Source organism: Oncorhynchus nerka, linkage group LG26 (assembly GCF_034236695.1).
Source record: "Oncorhynchus nerka isolate Pitt River linkage group LG26, Oner_Uvic_2.0, whole genome shotgun sequence".
Classification (NCBI taxonomy): domain Eukaryota; kingdom Metazoa; phylum Chordata; class Actinopteri; order Salmoniformes; family Salmonidae; genus Oncorhynchus; species Oncorhynchus nerka.
In genome coordinates this window covers 18,243,238-18,256,693 of record NC_088421.1, presented here as the reverse complement: position 1 = coordinate 18,256,693, position 13,456 = coordinate 18,243,238, and the positions used below count along the sequence as shown (strand labels likewise).

Here is a 13,456-nt window from a genome sequence, read left to right as displayed (position 1 = left end):
CAGCCTCAACCTCTCTCTCCTCCCTCCCTCCCTCTCATCTTCTCATGTCTTCCTCTCATTCCACTTTCTCACGTTGACCTACTTTTCTCCTAACCTGTTTATGCAAGCGGCCACGTGCGCCAATCAAATCAGGAAAAGGTCTAACACAGCAGAATCAGTGAGACGAGTGCTGCAGTTGTCAGGGAATTGACACTATAGCAGGGTGACATCAGTCGCACCACCCAGACCAAGCATGGGCTGAACGCAAGGCAAAAATATTTTGTGTGAGTTTGTGAAGGGCATTGATGTGTCAGCCCTCAAAGAGCTGCTTTGTTTGCAGGCTTAGTCCAGGTCACTCCCTCCCTTTGTCTTTGTGTTGTTATGAACATAACCTCGTTGTGTGTTTTTGGAGAGAGGGCGGCAGAGAAGATAGGATGAGGAATAGACGCTGCCCCACTGGGCTCTGCCTTGATTTCCATCCCCATGTATTCTTCTCATGACAGGTCTGCTGTGACACTGAACTTGGGCCTGGAGAGCTGGCAGCAGGGACAGACTATTTCTGGAACTATTTCTGCACTTACTTTGTAGGTCAGAGCCATGGACATGCCATGGAAGAGAGCCATGGAAGAGAGCCATGGACATGCCTGCTGAGTGAGAGCCTGAGAACAGGCTGTGAGTTATGTTAGGACTGGGCTTAGAGAAGGAGAGGAAGCTTGTCCAGTTTTCCCTCTGGGTAAAGTGGTTTGTGTCAGGTTGAATGAGGCCTTTATAAAGTGGACTGGGGCATAAGAGAGGTCCTCTGTTCCGTTGGGGGGGGTCAAAATCTGTAGGTGTATGTCTGTGCACGTACGTCTGAGGGCGTTTGTGTTTAGTGTGGTCGTACGGGTACATCTCTGCCCTGCGTGCGTAGGTCCGCGGGCTTATAGAGAGTTAGCGGCAGGAAGTAGGCCACTGTTACATCAGGAAGATCAGACAGGCGGTCTGTCTAGAAAATGTGTCAGTGTGTCACTCCAAAGCGCCTCTCATTTCAAATTAATCCTGTGTGTCAGGAAAGTAAGGAGCCCAGGGAGCGACTATAACCAAGCTATTTGTGAGGACTGGAAACAGGGTGTCCCCACACCTGCTAAAAGAGATGAGGACTCAGAGTCTCTGTTAAACATGCCTGTGGTTACAAACAACTAGGTTAGGCTATCATTTGTGTCTTGCTTTAATTTAGATTGTGTGTGTCTAATCATTGTACCTCGCAGCTCTGCTTTGTGGCTGTGTTCAATTAGTAGGCAGTGATTCAAATGACCATAGAAGAATGTTGGTTGTCAGCAGCTGCTCTGGTATAAATTATAGTTTGTTTATTACTCTAGCTAGCATATGGTTATTATTATTCTTTGCAGTGTTATAACTAACCTATGAACCAATTTGTATTCAGTATCAAGTGATAACTACAGGGAGGTTTTGGTCTCATCTGTCTGGCATATGCACAGCTGATTTTCAAACAGACCCATCTTGAACTGTGTGTAACCCACATAGACAAAAGTAAAGAAAGGAGAAATCTGACAATATTTGTACGATATGTTGAGAAATTCAACAACCTTTTTATTGTTTTCAATCTTGAAATGCATCCATCTTCCATCATGAAAATGAGTGTCTTTACATACACAGCCATGTCAAAAAGGGGTGGTGGCGACCTAGACACCACCTACTGCTAAACACCACACTAGTCTCGTCTGCATCTTTGTCTTTTTAGAATCTTTTTCATGAAACCATCAGCAAAAACACAAGCATCACTGATTTGAAACACATTGAAAAAAGGGGGGATGGGGGTATGGAGCAAATACATCATCACGGTCAATAGGAGAAAGACACACGAAGATAGTAACAGAACAACACTTCAGAAAATAATTATCAGAAAATAAAACAATGACATTAACATTACAGTGTTGTCAGAGAGTTAAAGCTTTACATTTATACACAAGTGTCAAAAAGCTAAACATGGTACATATACTTTATAAACTGTGTGGTACAGTGCAGGCTTCTCATTGTCACCCAAAACGAGGAAAATAAAGGCCGGGGGTGGATGCCCCATGTATTACACTACAGAGGCACATTAGAAAAAGGGGAAATCCCTATTTTATTAACAAAGTAGAGATTGTCCTTGGTTTTTACAAAACTTAATTGCAATAGCTCTTATTCGAAACCAGGTTTTTATAACGTCATGGGCTATTTGTGTAATATAGTAAATTAACTTCTGTTTCAGAGATCCAATTACCTAGTTTCTGGGTTTAACTCCGTGTGTCTAGCGCACATGGATCGACATCAGGTTAGAAGCCTGAGGTTCTGAGCTCAGTGCATTGTGTTGATTTGCAGAGGAGACTAGGTGGCCTCACTCAGAGTTCAAATATCATACAGATATCATTTAGATTATATTACTATATTTAAAATAACTCTCTCCCCTATATGTCCCCACTTTATGGTTTTAACTTGAGCTTTTATACCTTAAAGTTTATACACATTCATATTTTAGTCTATGTTCCTATTGGCTTTTCTGCAGATGTGGGCATAGGAATAAATACATTGGGCTAAGAGATGGGAAGTCTAGACTGTTGATGATGCTCAACTTTAGGCCAGCAGCCTAGTTCTGTCTCAGATTGACTTTGATTGAATGCTGTCTAAGATCTTCAAGATCTACTGCAATAACAGGTAAGCTGCATTTCAAAAGCTATCAGCCATGTTTCTGCAAACAGAGTTAAAGTGATGACATTAAAGGCCTTTTAACTTAAGTGGAGTTTGCAACAGTAGACACAATGTGACTGTACAGTAATTCTGACAAAAACAGGATGATAACGTCCAAGTCCTTTCTTGCCTCAACAGTTTGTCGCATTGTTGTGACATTTTTGTTTGTTTTCTTCAAAAATATATATTTATAAATTATTGGTATATTTACAGTAATATACAAACCGAGTGCTTGAACAAGATAATGGATGGGCTGTGTGAGATCATGGAGATGGGAAGGGAAATATGGATTGGTAGGGTTAGGGAAGAGGGATGGAATTTCTCATTTTGTTGCATCTTTGGTCAAGGGAATGTTCCCAGAATGTTGCTGCTATGTTTGTCTAAAGCCAGATGTGCACCATAGGAGGGGCTATGAAAGCTGACAGTATAGTTCAAATAATGGTCAACTTATATTCTCATTTGAAATGACCAACTGTGGTTTGACGAAAAATGATATGAAAGAGTTTCATCCCTCCTCTCATTTATAAACAAAAGTCCTTCTGTAATTATGGAGAAGATGCAAGAACTGAAAAGTGTATATACAATATATACACATAGAATACTTTTCCCTCAGAAGTCCAGCCCTGTTTGGGCTTCAGTACAGCTTTTTAGTCCCAGGACATGAAGGTGAGGGAGGTGTAGATGGGGGTAAAGGAACGATAGTGGATTGAGATTGAGGAGGGGAAAGGGAAAGAGCGTATTTTGATCTAAGGCAGCATCAGAGACACCTCACAATGTAAGGAACCTCAACAAATTTGTGTTGCCCTCAAGTGTTCTATAGGCACTTAGTCTCGTCTGTTGTTATGGCGTCCGCTTGACGACTCCTTTTCCCCACTCTCCTTCCTTGACTCAGCTGAGGACGGCTGCTTATAGAATCCGGTGGGGGGCTGGCTCTCACTCTCACTCTCACTCTCTTTGCCGATCTGCTGCTGCGTGAGGGCCAGGTAAGGGTGCTGGGGCAGGGGTAGGATAGAGGAAGGAGGAGGGGTGGTGGGAGAGTCCTGCTGGGAGCTCATGGCTTTGTGTTTGAGACGCAGTTTGTGAGGCAGGGCAGTGCCCTTAACCTCTGCCTGGGTGTCCCCGCTTTGGCATTGGGAAGAGCCCTGCGGGGAGGGCAGAGGGGACCCTGGCTGGTGTGAGACAGACAGGTGCTGGAGGTAACTCCCGGCGTCAGAGGAGGAAGAAGACGGGGACTCGTCGTCCGTGGAGGCATCCTTGTCAGAGCTGCGGGGGTCATTGTCACTAGAGGAGGTGTCTTTGCCTGAGGTTGAGTGTTCTTGGTAGTACCCCTCACTCCTGGCCCCGCCCTCATAGGTGAGTATGGGGGGCTCCTCGTCCTGGGTGCTAAGATAGCAGTGACTAGCCTGGTTGTGGTACAGGTGAGACGTGACGGCCTCCTGTTTTTGGAGGATGTCTGGAGCGAGCCCCGTCTGGGTCTTTTGCTCCTGTTGCAGAGCTCTGTACACCTGCCCCTCTCCTGCCTCGCTGTGGCACTCTGAGTAGTGGTACGGAGGGGAGTCTAGTGTCTTTCTCTCCATCTGCTTGGTCACCTCTGCCAGTCTCTCTGAGCTTTCTGTGTGGCTCTCTCGAGCCTGGGCCAGATGGCTGGCCTGAGAACTCTGCTGTTGGGCTGTCTGTTGATCTATGTCCTGCTGCCTTTGGCTCTCCCCAGGGTAGGAGGCACTACTGGAGCGGTAGAGGATGACACTCCTCTGTTGGGTGGGTGGAGGGACCTGACTGGTCTGGCTTGTGATGCTCTCCTGGTGGTGGTAGGAGTGGTGCTGTTGGCTGTGGTAGACCGACTCCATCACCTCCTGGTGATGTGTGGAGGACAGGCTATGGTGGACTTTCAACATGCTGCTTTCAATGTCCATATCCAGGCTGCTTTCCTCCTGCTTGATCCCGTAGACCGCAGGCTCTGGGCTGTCCCGGGAGGACCCGTCTGACATGTCTGAAAGGGACCCATGGGGGGAGTACGTCACCAGTTGACTATGTCCCCCCCCGCTGCCTGACTGCTCAGTCTCCGAGGAGTCAGAGTTCATCATCACCTGGGAGCTGCTGGAGTAGCCGCTGGAGTAGTAATTGGATGTGGAGGATCTTCCGTTGCCTCCATTGTTGCCTCCACTAGTGAGCTGCTGGCTCTTCTCCATGTAGGAGGCAGTGCTGATAAGGCCAAAGCGCAGCTTCAGCTGCAGCAGCTCCGTCTTCAGGCGGCAGTTCTCGTCATTCAGCACCATGACGCGGTTTTCCAACACCATGTCGTTCAGTCGTCGCTTCTCCCTGGAGCGTTTGGCCGCCTCGTTGTTCTTACGGCGCTTCTCCCAGTAGGATGCATCCTTCTTTTCATCAGAGATGAACTCACGCTTGCGTCTGCAACTCATGCTGGGCTTGACGAGACGCCCCTGACGAGAGGGGGTTCCTTGAGGCGATGGGAGAGACTCTTCGTAGTTAGAGTATGTTTCTAGGCTGTCCAGGTTATTTTCTGAGCTTGCTGATTGGAGTTGTGAATTCAGGCATTCCATTGTTGCTCAGTGGAGGACAGTTTGGAATATTGCTACAACCACTGGAAAGGAAACTCAAGGAATGGGGTGATAAGGAACAGTGGGATTCAGCTATATCTCACTGAATGAATGAGCTTATAGTTCAAGTGTCTAAACTGGCCAAGAAGATCAAGAAGCGGTGGAACTCTGCGTTAATTCCCCTCATTTATCCAATGTATGTTCAGCCTTTCTCTAGGCAAGTCTCTTCAGCTTTCTCACAGAAAAGTGGGTCAAAGCTGCCTTGTAGAGAAGAAAAAAAAAGAGTTCCTAGAGTGGAGAATGTGACAAGCTTCACTGAGCAATTCTCTAACCTTCTTTTCTCTGTTTTGTTTTTCAATATTTTTGCGAGAGCGCTGTGCTGAGCAGACAGAGAAGTGCTGTACTGCTCCAGGCGTGTTGCAGGATGTAGGTCACTCAGTCTATCTCGGCTTGTCAGTCTCTTGGGAGGGGCGCTACCTCTCTCCTTCTCCAGTAGGTTGCAAGATGAAAGGCTGAGGAGACAAAGAAAGAAAAGGCAAAACTCTTAATCCTCGTGGACTGCTGTCGACCACTATGCATTCAGATTGAAGGAATAATATCTTCTTTATGTCATTGTTAATTAAGTCCATTTTAGTTTTTGGCATGGCTGGTGATCAAAGAATTTTGAGGAATAATTAATAATAAGCTCCTTCTCACATCCTTCTGCTTTCATCTATGTTCTGTATGTCTGGCTTTGACTGAATTGTTACACCTGGCAACCACTAGACCCTAGTAACCACTGTCTGACCTCATGGCCCTTCTATTGAGCTTCTCTGTCGATGGTCCATGACCCCTTAAGGTGTCAGCATGCTTCAGTTCGGCTGGCGCCTTGCCGAACCAAACGAGTGTACTTGCATACTCCCTTAACTTAAAATACCTTCGCTTGGAAAACTAGAAAAAAAAGCGACAATAGTACTTTGTCCATTTTGAGACGCCGTAGTCAGTATACACTTCCTCAAAATAGTCAGAATGACTAAATCAAGAAAGCTGTCATTAATTTTTACGTTTTTGCAGAGGAGATGTTAGTCGCACAATTTGACATATAACTGAGGTGTTTGGTGCAGTATTTCTCAATGGGAAAATGTGCATGAAAACGATTCCGTACCCTTACACAATGTATGCACACACTCTTCAACTGTTTCGGCTGGGAAGCATGTGGACACGTTTAGCCCTGCATGTGGACGTTGACTTGCATGGTGTAATAAACATGAGGCAAATATAGTAGTTTCTGAGTTACTATCTTTTTCTGAGTAAGACATTACACATTTGCTATTTGTGACATTGTTCCTCCACCTTTGTAATCACAACTGTGTGTCTGGCAACCAAGTCGAGAGCACATGATTACCATGTAAACTCAGAAACAGTAACACTACCAGAAATTACATCATTCGAACACATGGAATGATTGGAAATTGAATTTGTAAGCTTTAAAAACAGCCATTTTTGACTTATTTCATGGCTGCTCTTAAATAGTCTTTCAGGCAAATGTATTTTAAGAGCCAGAACAGTGAATCCCCCAGATGCAGTGGGTGTAGGGTTCCCCTCATTCCATTTTAGAATTCTAGGTCAGGAACAAAGATTCCAAAACAACCATATTAAGAAACAGCCCACTATGTTTACATATAAATGATCATGAATTGGAGAATTTACTGTAAGTGTAATAACCGTAAAGATTCATATTCTATTTGGACAACAAGTTCCTGGCGGTGAATGAAGACAAAGGTTCCCCGCCAAGAAAAAGAGGCGAGAGGGCACTGGATTTTAAGGTAAGGGCGGATAAGGATATGGGGGGTTAATGAATGAATATAGGTCAAGTCTCAGGAAGGAGGGGGGTGGAGAATGTGCCAAGCTCTCTTGAATTATGACACCAGGGTGGTCAGCCTCATAACTATGAAGTGTCTGGGAACCTGCTCAACAGGGACTCTCCTGGTAATGAGGTATACAGAGGTAGATGTGTCACTAGCCAAACATCTTAAGTATGATTTTCATGAATAAGCCAAATGGCTTTTCCTGTGTCTCTTTTCATGTTTCCAATTTGTCTCTGTTGGTTGTGTGCCAGTTATTTTATCTGTGTTGCTGACTAACTGGTTCAATATCAATTACATTCCATACAGGTGACTTGAGACAAGCAAAGGAATTCAACAGGCATCGAGGATGGATTCTTCCTGGAACATTTGAGAACTCATTCAGACTGTTCCCTTGTTCCATGGTTCCAATAAACTGGTTTTGTATGCTATAAATCAAATTAGTTGCTGGCCAACAGGAGTTGTTTCATCCCTGCCTCCCTGCCTCATTTACTCTCATTTTCTTACTGAACAACATGAGTTGAGACACACTGATTCTCTTTGCCTCTGTAATCTCATAATCTGTATTTTCCATGGGTTATATTCTCCTTGGAGTCTGGGGCAAAATTATGTATCTACCAATTGCTCTACACTTTTCAAATGTGGGTTCAACACCAATTTCTCTTTCCAGGCACAATTCAGCAACAAAACGAGCCAAATCTAGATGGGATATTACACCCCTAGTTTTTAAATTCAAAATGTTTTGCTTCCAACAAAATGATGACAACCCTTCTAGGTATGGGTCATTTGGGTCCCAGTAGAGACTAAAGAGGGATAAAGGCTACGATCATGCCTGGAAAAACAGTTGAAACAGGGCCTGATCTTGCACTGCTAAATGCAGTACTTTAAGGTCCTCATTCCCACAAGCCATTTGTGTGTGGCTTAGGGGCAGGAGGGAAAGAGTGGAAAGACCACAGAAACTAGGGACCACTCAGTAAACCCTGGCTCTGACTAGTGCCTACACGGCAAGCTGGAATATAGGTCAGTGGAACCACGGGTAAGGCAGGGAGAGAGAAACAGAGAATTAGAGAGTACTCTATTTATAGAGGTGAAAGATGCATGGAGAGAGGGACAAAGAGATTGCGAGAAGGTAGACAAAAGAAAGGGGAAAATGAGCTCAGATGATAGCACCTCGCAGGATGTAAACAAACGCGGTACTGTACCAGCGTTAACAACATATCACCCATGGCAACAAAAAGGGGGGGAAACTAATCATGTCAACATCAATCCCTCCTGATCGAACAACACACTTACACTGCGGCAAACAGATTGACTTTAAAAAAAACTAAGCTGCTCATCTCCTCTGCGGGCGGCTGGAATTAGCTGGAGACATGAATGGAGCTGGAGTGTTTGCTGATTAATTCATCACAAGCCCTTAGTCTCCCACTACTGCTACAGGAATAGAGCATCATAATAAGTGTGTATCCCACCCGAAGCACAGCGTGCCACCCTTACCTGATAATCAGAACATCTAAGCATCAAACCTACCCACGTCAATAGTGTATCTTATAACTAACCGCAGGGTACTGAGATAGTGATTACCAATGAAAAGGTTCATGTGTTTTTATGACAAATGTAGTGTGACCTGCCAGAAGAAATGTCAAATAGTAAGAAATTCTACTGCTTCCCCTTTCACCCATCTAATATGCTTACGAGGCTCTGTGTTTCAATGGAACACTCCTACGCTTGTGGAAGACCATAATGAATTCCATGTCCAAGTTCATGATAAAAGGTGAACAAAAAGCTGCATCTCAGAGTATGAATCTGTTACTGATAGCTCTGTTTAACATTAGCACACATCCTTGTTATACGTAATAAATATAAAGTCATTCTACCACAGGAAAGGGCTTGGTTACATTTGTGAAGTGATCAAAGAGAATCTAAATGTATGCCATTTACAATTATTGGGTCCAAACAACCACACAAAGCTATATTTGGTGGGGCTTGAGTGCAAAAGCTTGTTTTTGTTGAGCTCTTAAAGTAATGGGAGCAGGTGTAAAATAAGGAGGAGGCCCCCAGACCGGGGTGCCAATTTTCACTGAGACTGAGGAACTGAATTGCCCCCACTGGGGAAGAATGCAAATAGATGGCTTTTTAAAAAATTCCAAGTAGGGTTGGGCCGATATATGAGTAAATAGAATAGGGACATTTTACATTGACAGTATGTATCATGATGTATCAATATGTTGAAAATTAAGTCTAAATGAATGAACTAAGCCTTATTTTTTCCCAGTCAACACTAAGATTATTTAATGAGAAGGCGACTATACCATTGTAAATAAGTACAAAAATTGCACAGTCTAGAATGATTTAGTCATTAACGGTGCAGAACGATAATATCGGATATCGCAATATTTGGAGTAGCACATCGTAGAAGGGGTCTCCCCAAATATCGTCCAACCCTGATTCCAAGACTGGGTTTATCTTCCCAAGAAAAAGTACACATTCTTGGACATGCAGGCGGAGTTCCAAGCCAACTCCTTGTTCCATAAACACAGCCATATCAGCCTCCGTTAAACAGGGGGAAAAAGGAGTGACCCAGTGCAGTCCATGTGTTTCCCAGTCACATGTGCTCCCTTGGCCTACTTCTCTGCCTCTCCCTCCCAGCCACAGCAGCACAATAACAAAGCACCTACTCTATCCTTCATTATCTTTCATTGTGCCAGGAAACCCTGAGAATGTCAGGCGGGTCAGGATAAACCCCACTCCAGGAAACCCTGAGAATGTCAGGCGGGTCAGGATAAACCCACTCCAGGAAACCCTGAGAATGTCAGGCGGGTCAGGATAAACCCCACTCCAGGAAACCCTGAGCATGTCAGGCGGGTCAGGATAAACCCCACTCCACATTGTTCACCATCAACTACAATAGGAGTGAAACAAGACATAGTGCACGCTGCTCTAGTGAAACAAAGATAATCTCATCCTCCTAGCCATGTTATTACCATAAAGCAATAGCCTACTAATGAATATAGCTGATCATTGTATTGCAATTACCCAAGTTATTGATCCTACAGAAAAGGGGTGTAGCACAGAAAGGCAGGATTGAAGCCTGTATAAAGGCTAAATGAATATGTTTCTAATTGTGTATCACTACGATATGAAGGAAACCCAGATGTATAAAGGCTAAATGAATATGTTTCTAATTGCAATTAGGATATGAAGAAACCCAGGAAAGGCTAAATGAATATGTTTCTAATTGTGTATCACTACGATATGAAGGAAACCCAGATGTATAAAGGCTAAATGAATATGTTTCTAATTGTATCACAGAAGGAAACCCAGATGTATAAAGGCTAAATGAATATGTTTCTAATTGTGTATCACGGATCAGGATAAACATTTATCTGCTGCCCATCAGTGTTTCTGTTCTGATGAATGTTGGGGGTCTTTGTAAAGCCAACTCCAGGATTAATTTTGAAATGTCAGGGGGTCTTTGTTATAGGATTAATAAATAGGGGCTCCACATCCTCCCAGTTATGACTAATGTGACCTACATTTGGAGCTGGCAATAGTAGTCCAAACAACCAATTAGCCCTCCTCAGCAAAGCACAATAGAGGCTATGGGTTTCCCTGATGTGTAATCTATACCTGTATCTGTTTTAATTACTTAAATGATTTTTAGCAACCCGCACCATTACTACAGCCTTTAGTGTTACAAAAAATTGAGCATAACCAAATGCTTTGCGTAATTTTCCATGAATACCATAGGTATTCTAAACTATATGTTTTTTTTTTTTTACCCCTTTTCTCCCCAAAGGAGAAAGGAATTGCCACAGGATGTATGCGCGATGAGACAAAATGAATATGTTTCTAATTGGATCGACGCTACGATATGCCCAAGGACCTAAATGTTTATTAGGCGCATTTATCTGCTGCCCATCAGTGTTTCTGATGGCACAGCTGGGTTGCAGTACAGTGTCTTTAACCAAGCCACTGGGAGGCCCTACTTTTGGTATTGGTTTTTATTCTGGTGATTATAGAAAACATGGGCTCTGAATAGCACATCCCCTCCCCAAAAAGTTATGACTAATGTGACCTCACTAAACATTTGGAGCTGGCATTGCGGGGGTCCACCATAATATGCGCCAAACAATTAGCCCTCCTCAGCAAAGCACAATAGATTTTATAAGGGTTACAACAAGTGTTGTGCATCTTAATTACCTGCATATCTGTTTTAATTACTTAAATGATTTATTATGGCAACAGTGCGCACAGTGATGCATTACTACAGCCGTTTAGTGCAAGCGTTACAAAAATGTAACGCATAACCAAATGCCTTTGCGTAATTTCCCATTGTTTTAGCACCTGTACCACTACTCTTTGTGGTGTCTCACCATACCATTACTCTCTGTGGTGTCTCTGAACATACCATTACTCTCTGTGGTGTCTCTGAACACACCATTACTCTCTGTGGTGTCCTGAACATACCATTACTCTCCTGGTGTCTCTGAACACTCTTTGTGGTGTGTCTGATAAATGTACACTTTTGCATATTATAACAGATCCCTGAAATCATTCAAGGCAAAAGCAAGTTTCTTGCACATAGGCCCTGTTGCATTAAACTACCCATAGGCTAATTGATGAACTTTCGTGAGATATAATTCGGCAGAAATGACTTTTCATAAAAACATGAATAAGATTCGTGAATAGCCTACACCTTTACAACGGCAGCCAAAAGTAGGCGCATGTCATCACTAAACAACAGAGATTTAGGACAGCACAATATTCTAGTAGCCACTCTAGATTCAGTTTGCCACACTGAGCATGGGGAAGGGCGGGGGCACTACATGTGATGAGAGAAGTGTGACCTCAGACCAGACTGGTCTGATAGACTAGATTAACAATCGTAATTCCGGGACAGTAAATGCAGTTGCTTGGTATGGTTACAAACACAGATGGTTTCAAAAACTGAGTAGTGTGGATGGGTGGGCGTATTTATAAGCAACCCAAAGTTGCGTGTTTGAATCATCATGGACAACTTTAGCATTTTAGCAACTACTTTGAATTTTCAACTACTTAGTATATTAGCTACATTCCCTAACCTTTAACCTAAAGTTAAGCACATTAAATAAAATGTTAGCCACTTAGCTAATGTTAGCATTAGCCACTTTACAGACAACTAACTGCAATTCGTAACATATTGGAATCGTAATTTATCATTCATGGAATCCAAAACAAAATGGAAGATTTCCACAAATGAATACATACCATACGAAACACAACGTACTAATTGAAGTGTCCATTTAGCCATTTTTACGTCTAAGAGTTCAGTGTTGACCCCACTGAAGCAGTTGATGGACTCAAGGGTTACCCTGCCTGCCGTTCCAAGTCTTAACAGTGTCATTTTTGAATTACAATTACAATGTGATATAGATAATATATATATATCATTTACCATTGGTTAATTAATTTATTTTGCTGAAATACATGTCCATAATTTTGTTACTAAATAATAGAGGAATTTATCCAAAGAATAATACTTTTTACGTATTTCAAGTTATTGTATCTTTCAATATTTTCAAAACTCTACTGTGATGGGGGGGCGAAGCTACTCCAAATAAGTGTGTTTTCTGTGGCCCCTGCCACCCAGCGTTCCTCGTTCTGAAGGAATTCCATCCTCCCCTGTTCTTATCATCCCCCTATACATTCTGCCACTAAATAGGGGGGAAACGCCTCGCCTTGACAGAACATACATATGGTTCAACGTCCGTCACCAAAATTATAAACACTTCCCGTTGTGCCAAAATGTTTGCAACAATGTATCAGTGAATTTGAAATTCATGCAAAACTGAAAAGTTTAATCGATGTGCCACTAAATAACACTGAAATTGGTATTATTAAACAATTTGATTGAATTATTTTCAATAATAATAAGTCACATTATATACATGAATCGACTGGACATTTAAAGGCAATCCATATAAAAATAAATGCTTACCTTGTATGTGTAAATAAAAGCCCACCGAAGTCTAATATAACAGCCACGTTTCTGTTCAACAATTCCTATTTCCGACTACTATCGAATTCAAATGTGCGATCGTCCTTCAAGTACGAGCTCTGTGATTAGTGCCTGTATGTGAGCATGAATTCTGTGTATCTTATTTTGAATATGTTCTCTTATTACGTTAGGGACTTGCTTCAATTTCCTCCTCGCTCTCTCAATGTCTCCAATTGTATGTTAGTAGGTCAGTAGTTGCATAACAGAAGTCTTTGGGTGCCTAGTCACGTTTTGTTTCTCGCTCTCGCGCTCCGTATCTGCCCCCTCCCCTTTCTTCTCCTTCGAATTCTGTTGCCGAGAGATGGGGAAGA

At 43.0% G+C, this 13,456-nt stretch overlaps 1 protein-coding gene across 2 annotated transcripts; it reads right to left on the bottom strand.

Moving 5' to 3' along the window:
- Nucleotides 1-1,535: 1,535 nt before the first annotated feature.
- LOC115110449 (filaggrin-like) lies at nucleotides 1,536-13,127 on the bottom strand. 2 transcript variants are annotated; one of them, XM_029636117.2, is made up of 2 exons: nucleotides 13,086-13,127; nucleotides 1,536-5,776 (listed from the first exon to the last, which is right to left on the bottom strand). In XM_029636117.2, the coding sequence occupies exon 2, from the start codon at nucleotides 5,265-5,267 to the stop codon at nucleotides 3,531-3,533; it is 1,737 nt and encodes a 578-aa protein (XP_029491977.2). In that variant the 5' UTR covers nucleotides 5,268-5,776; nucleotides 13,086-13,127; the 3' UTR covers nucleotides 1,536-3,530. The 2 variants fall into 2 exon arrangements, with proteins under 2 accessions (XP_029491977.2, XP_029491978.2); XM_029636118.2 differs by lacking the exon at nucleotides 13,086-13,127 and adding an exon at nucleotides 12,356-12,388.
- Between the last annotated feature and the right edge of the window lie 329 nt (nucleotides 13,128-13,456).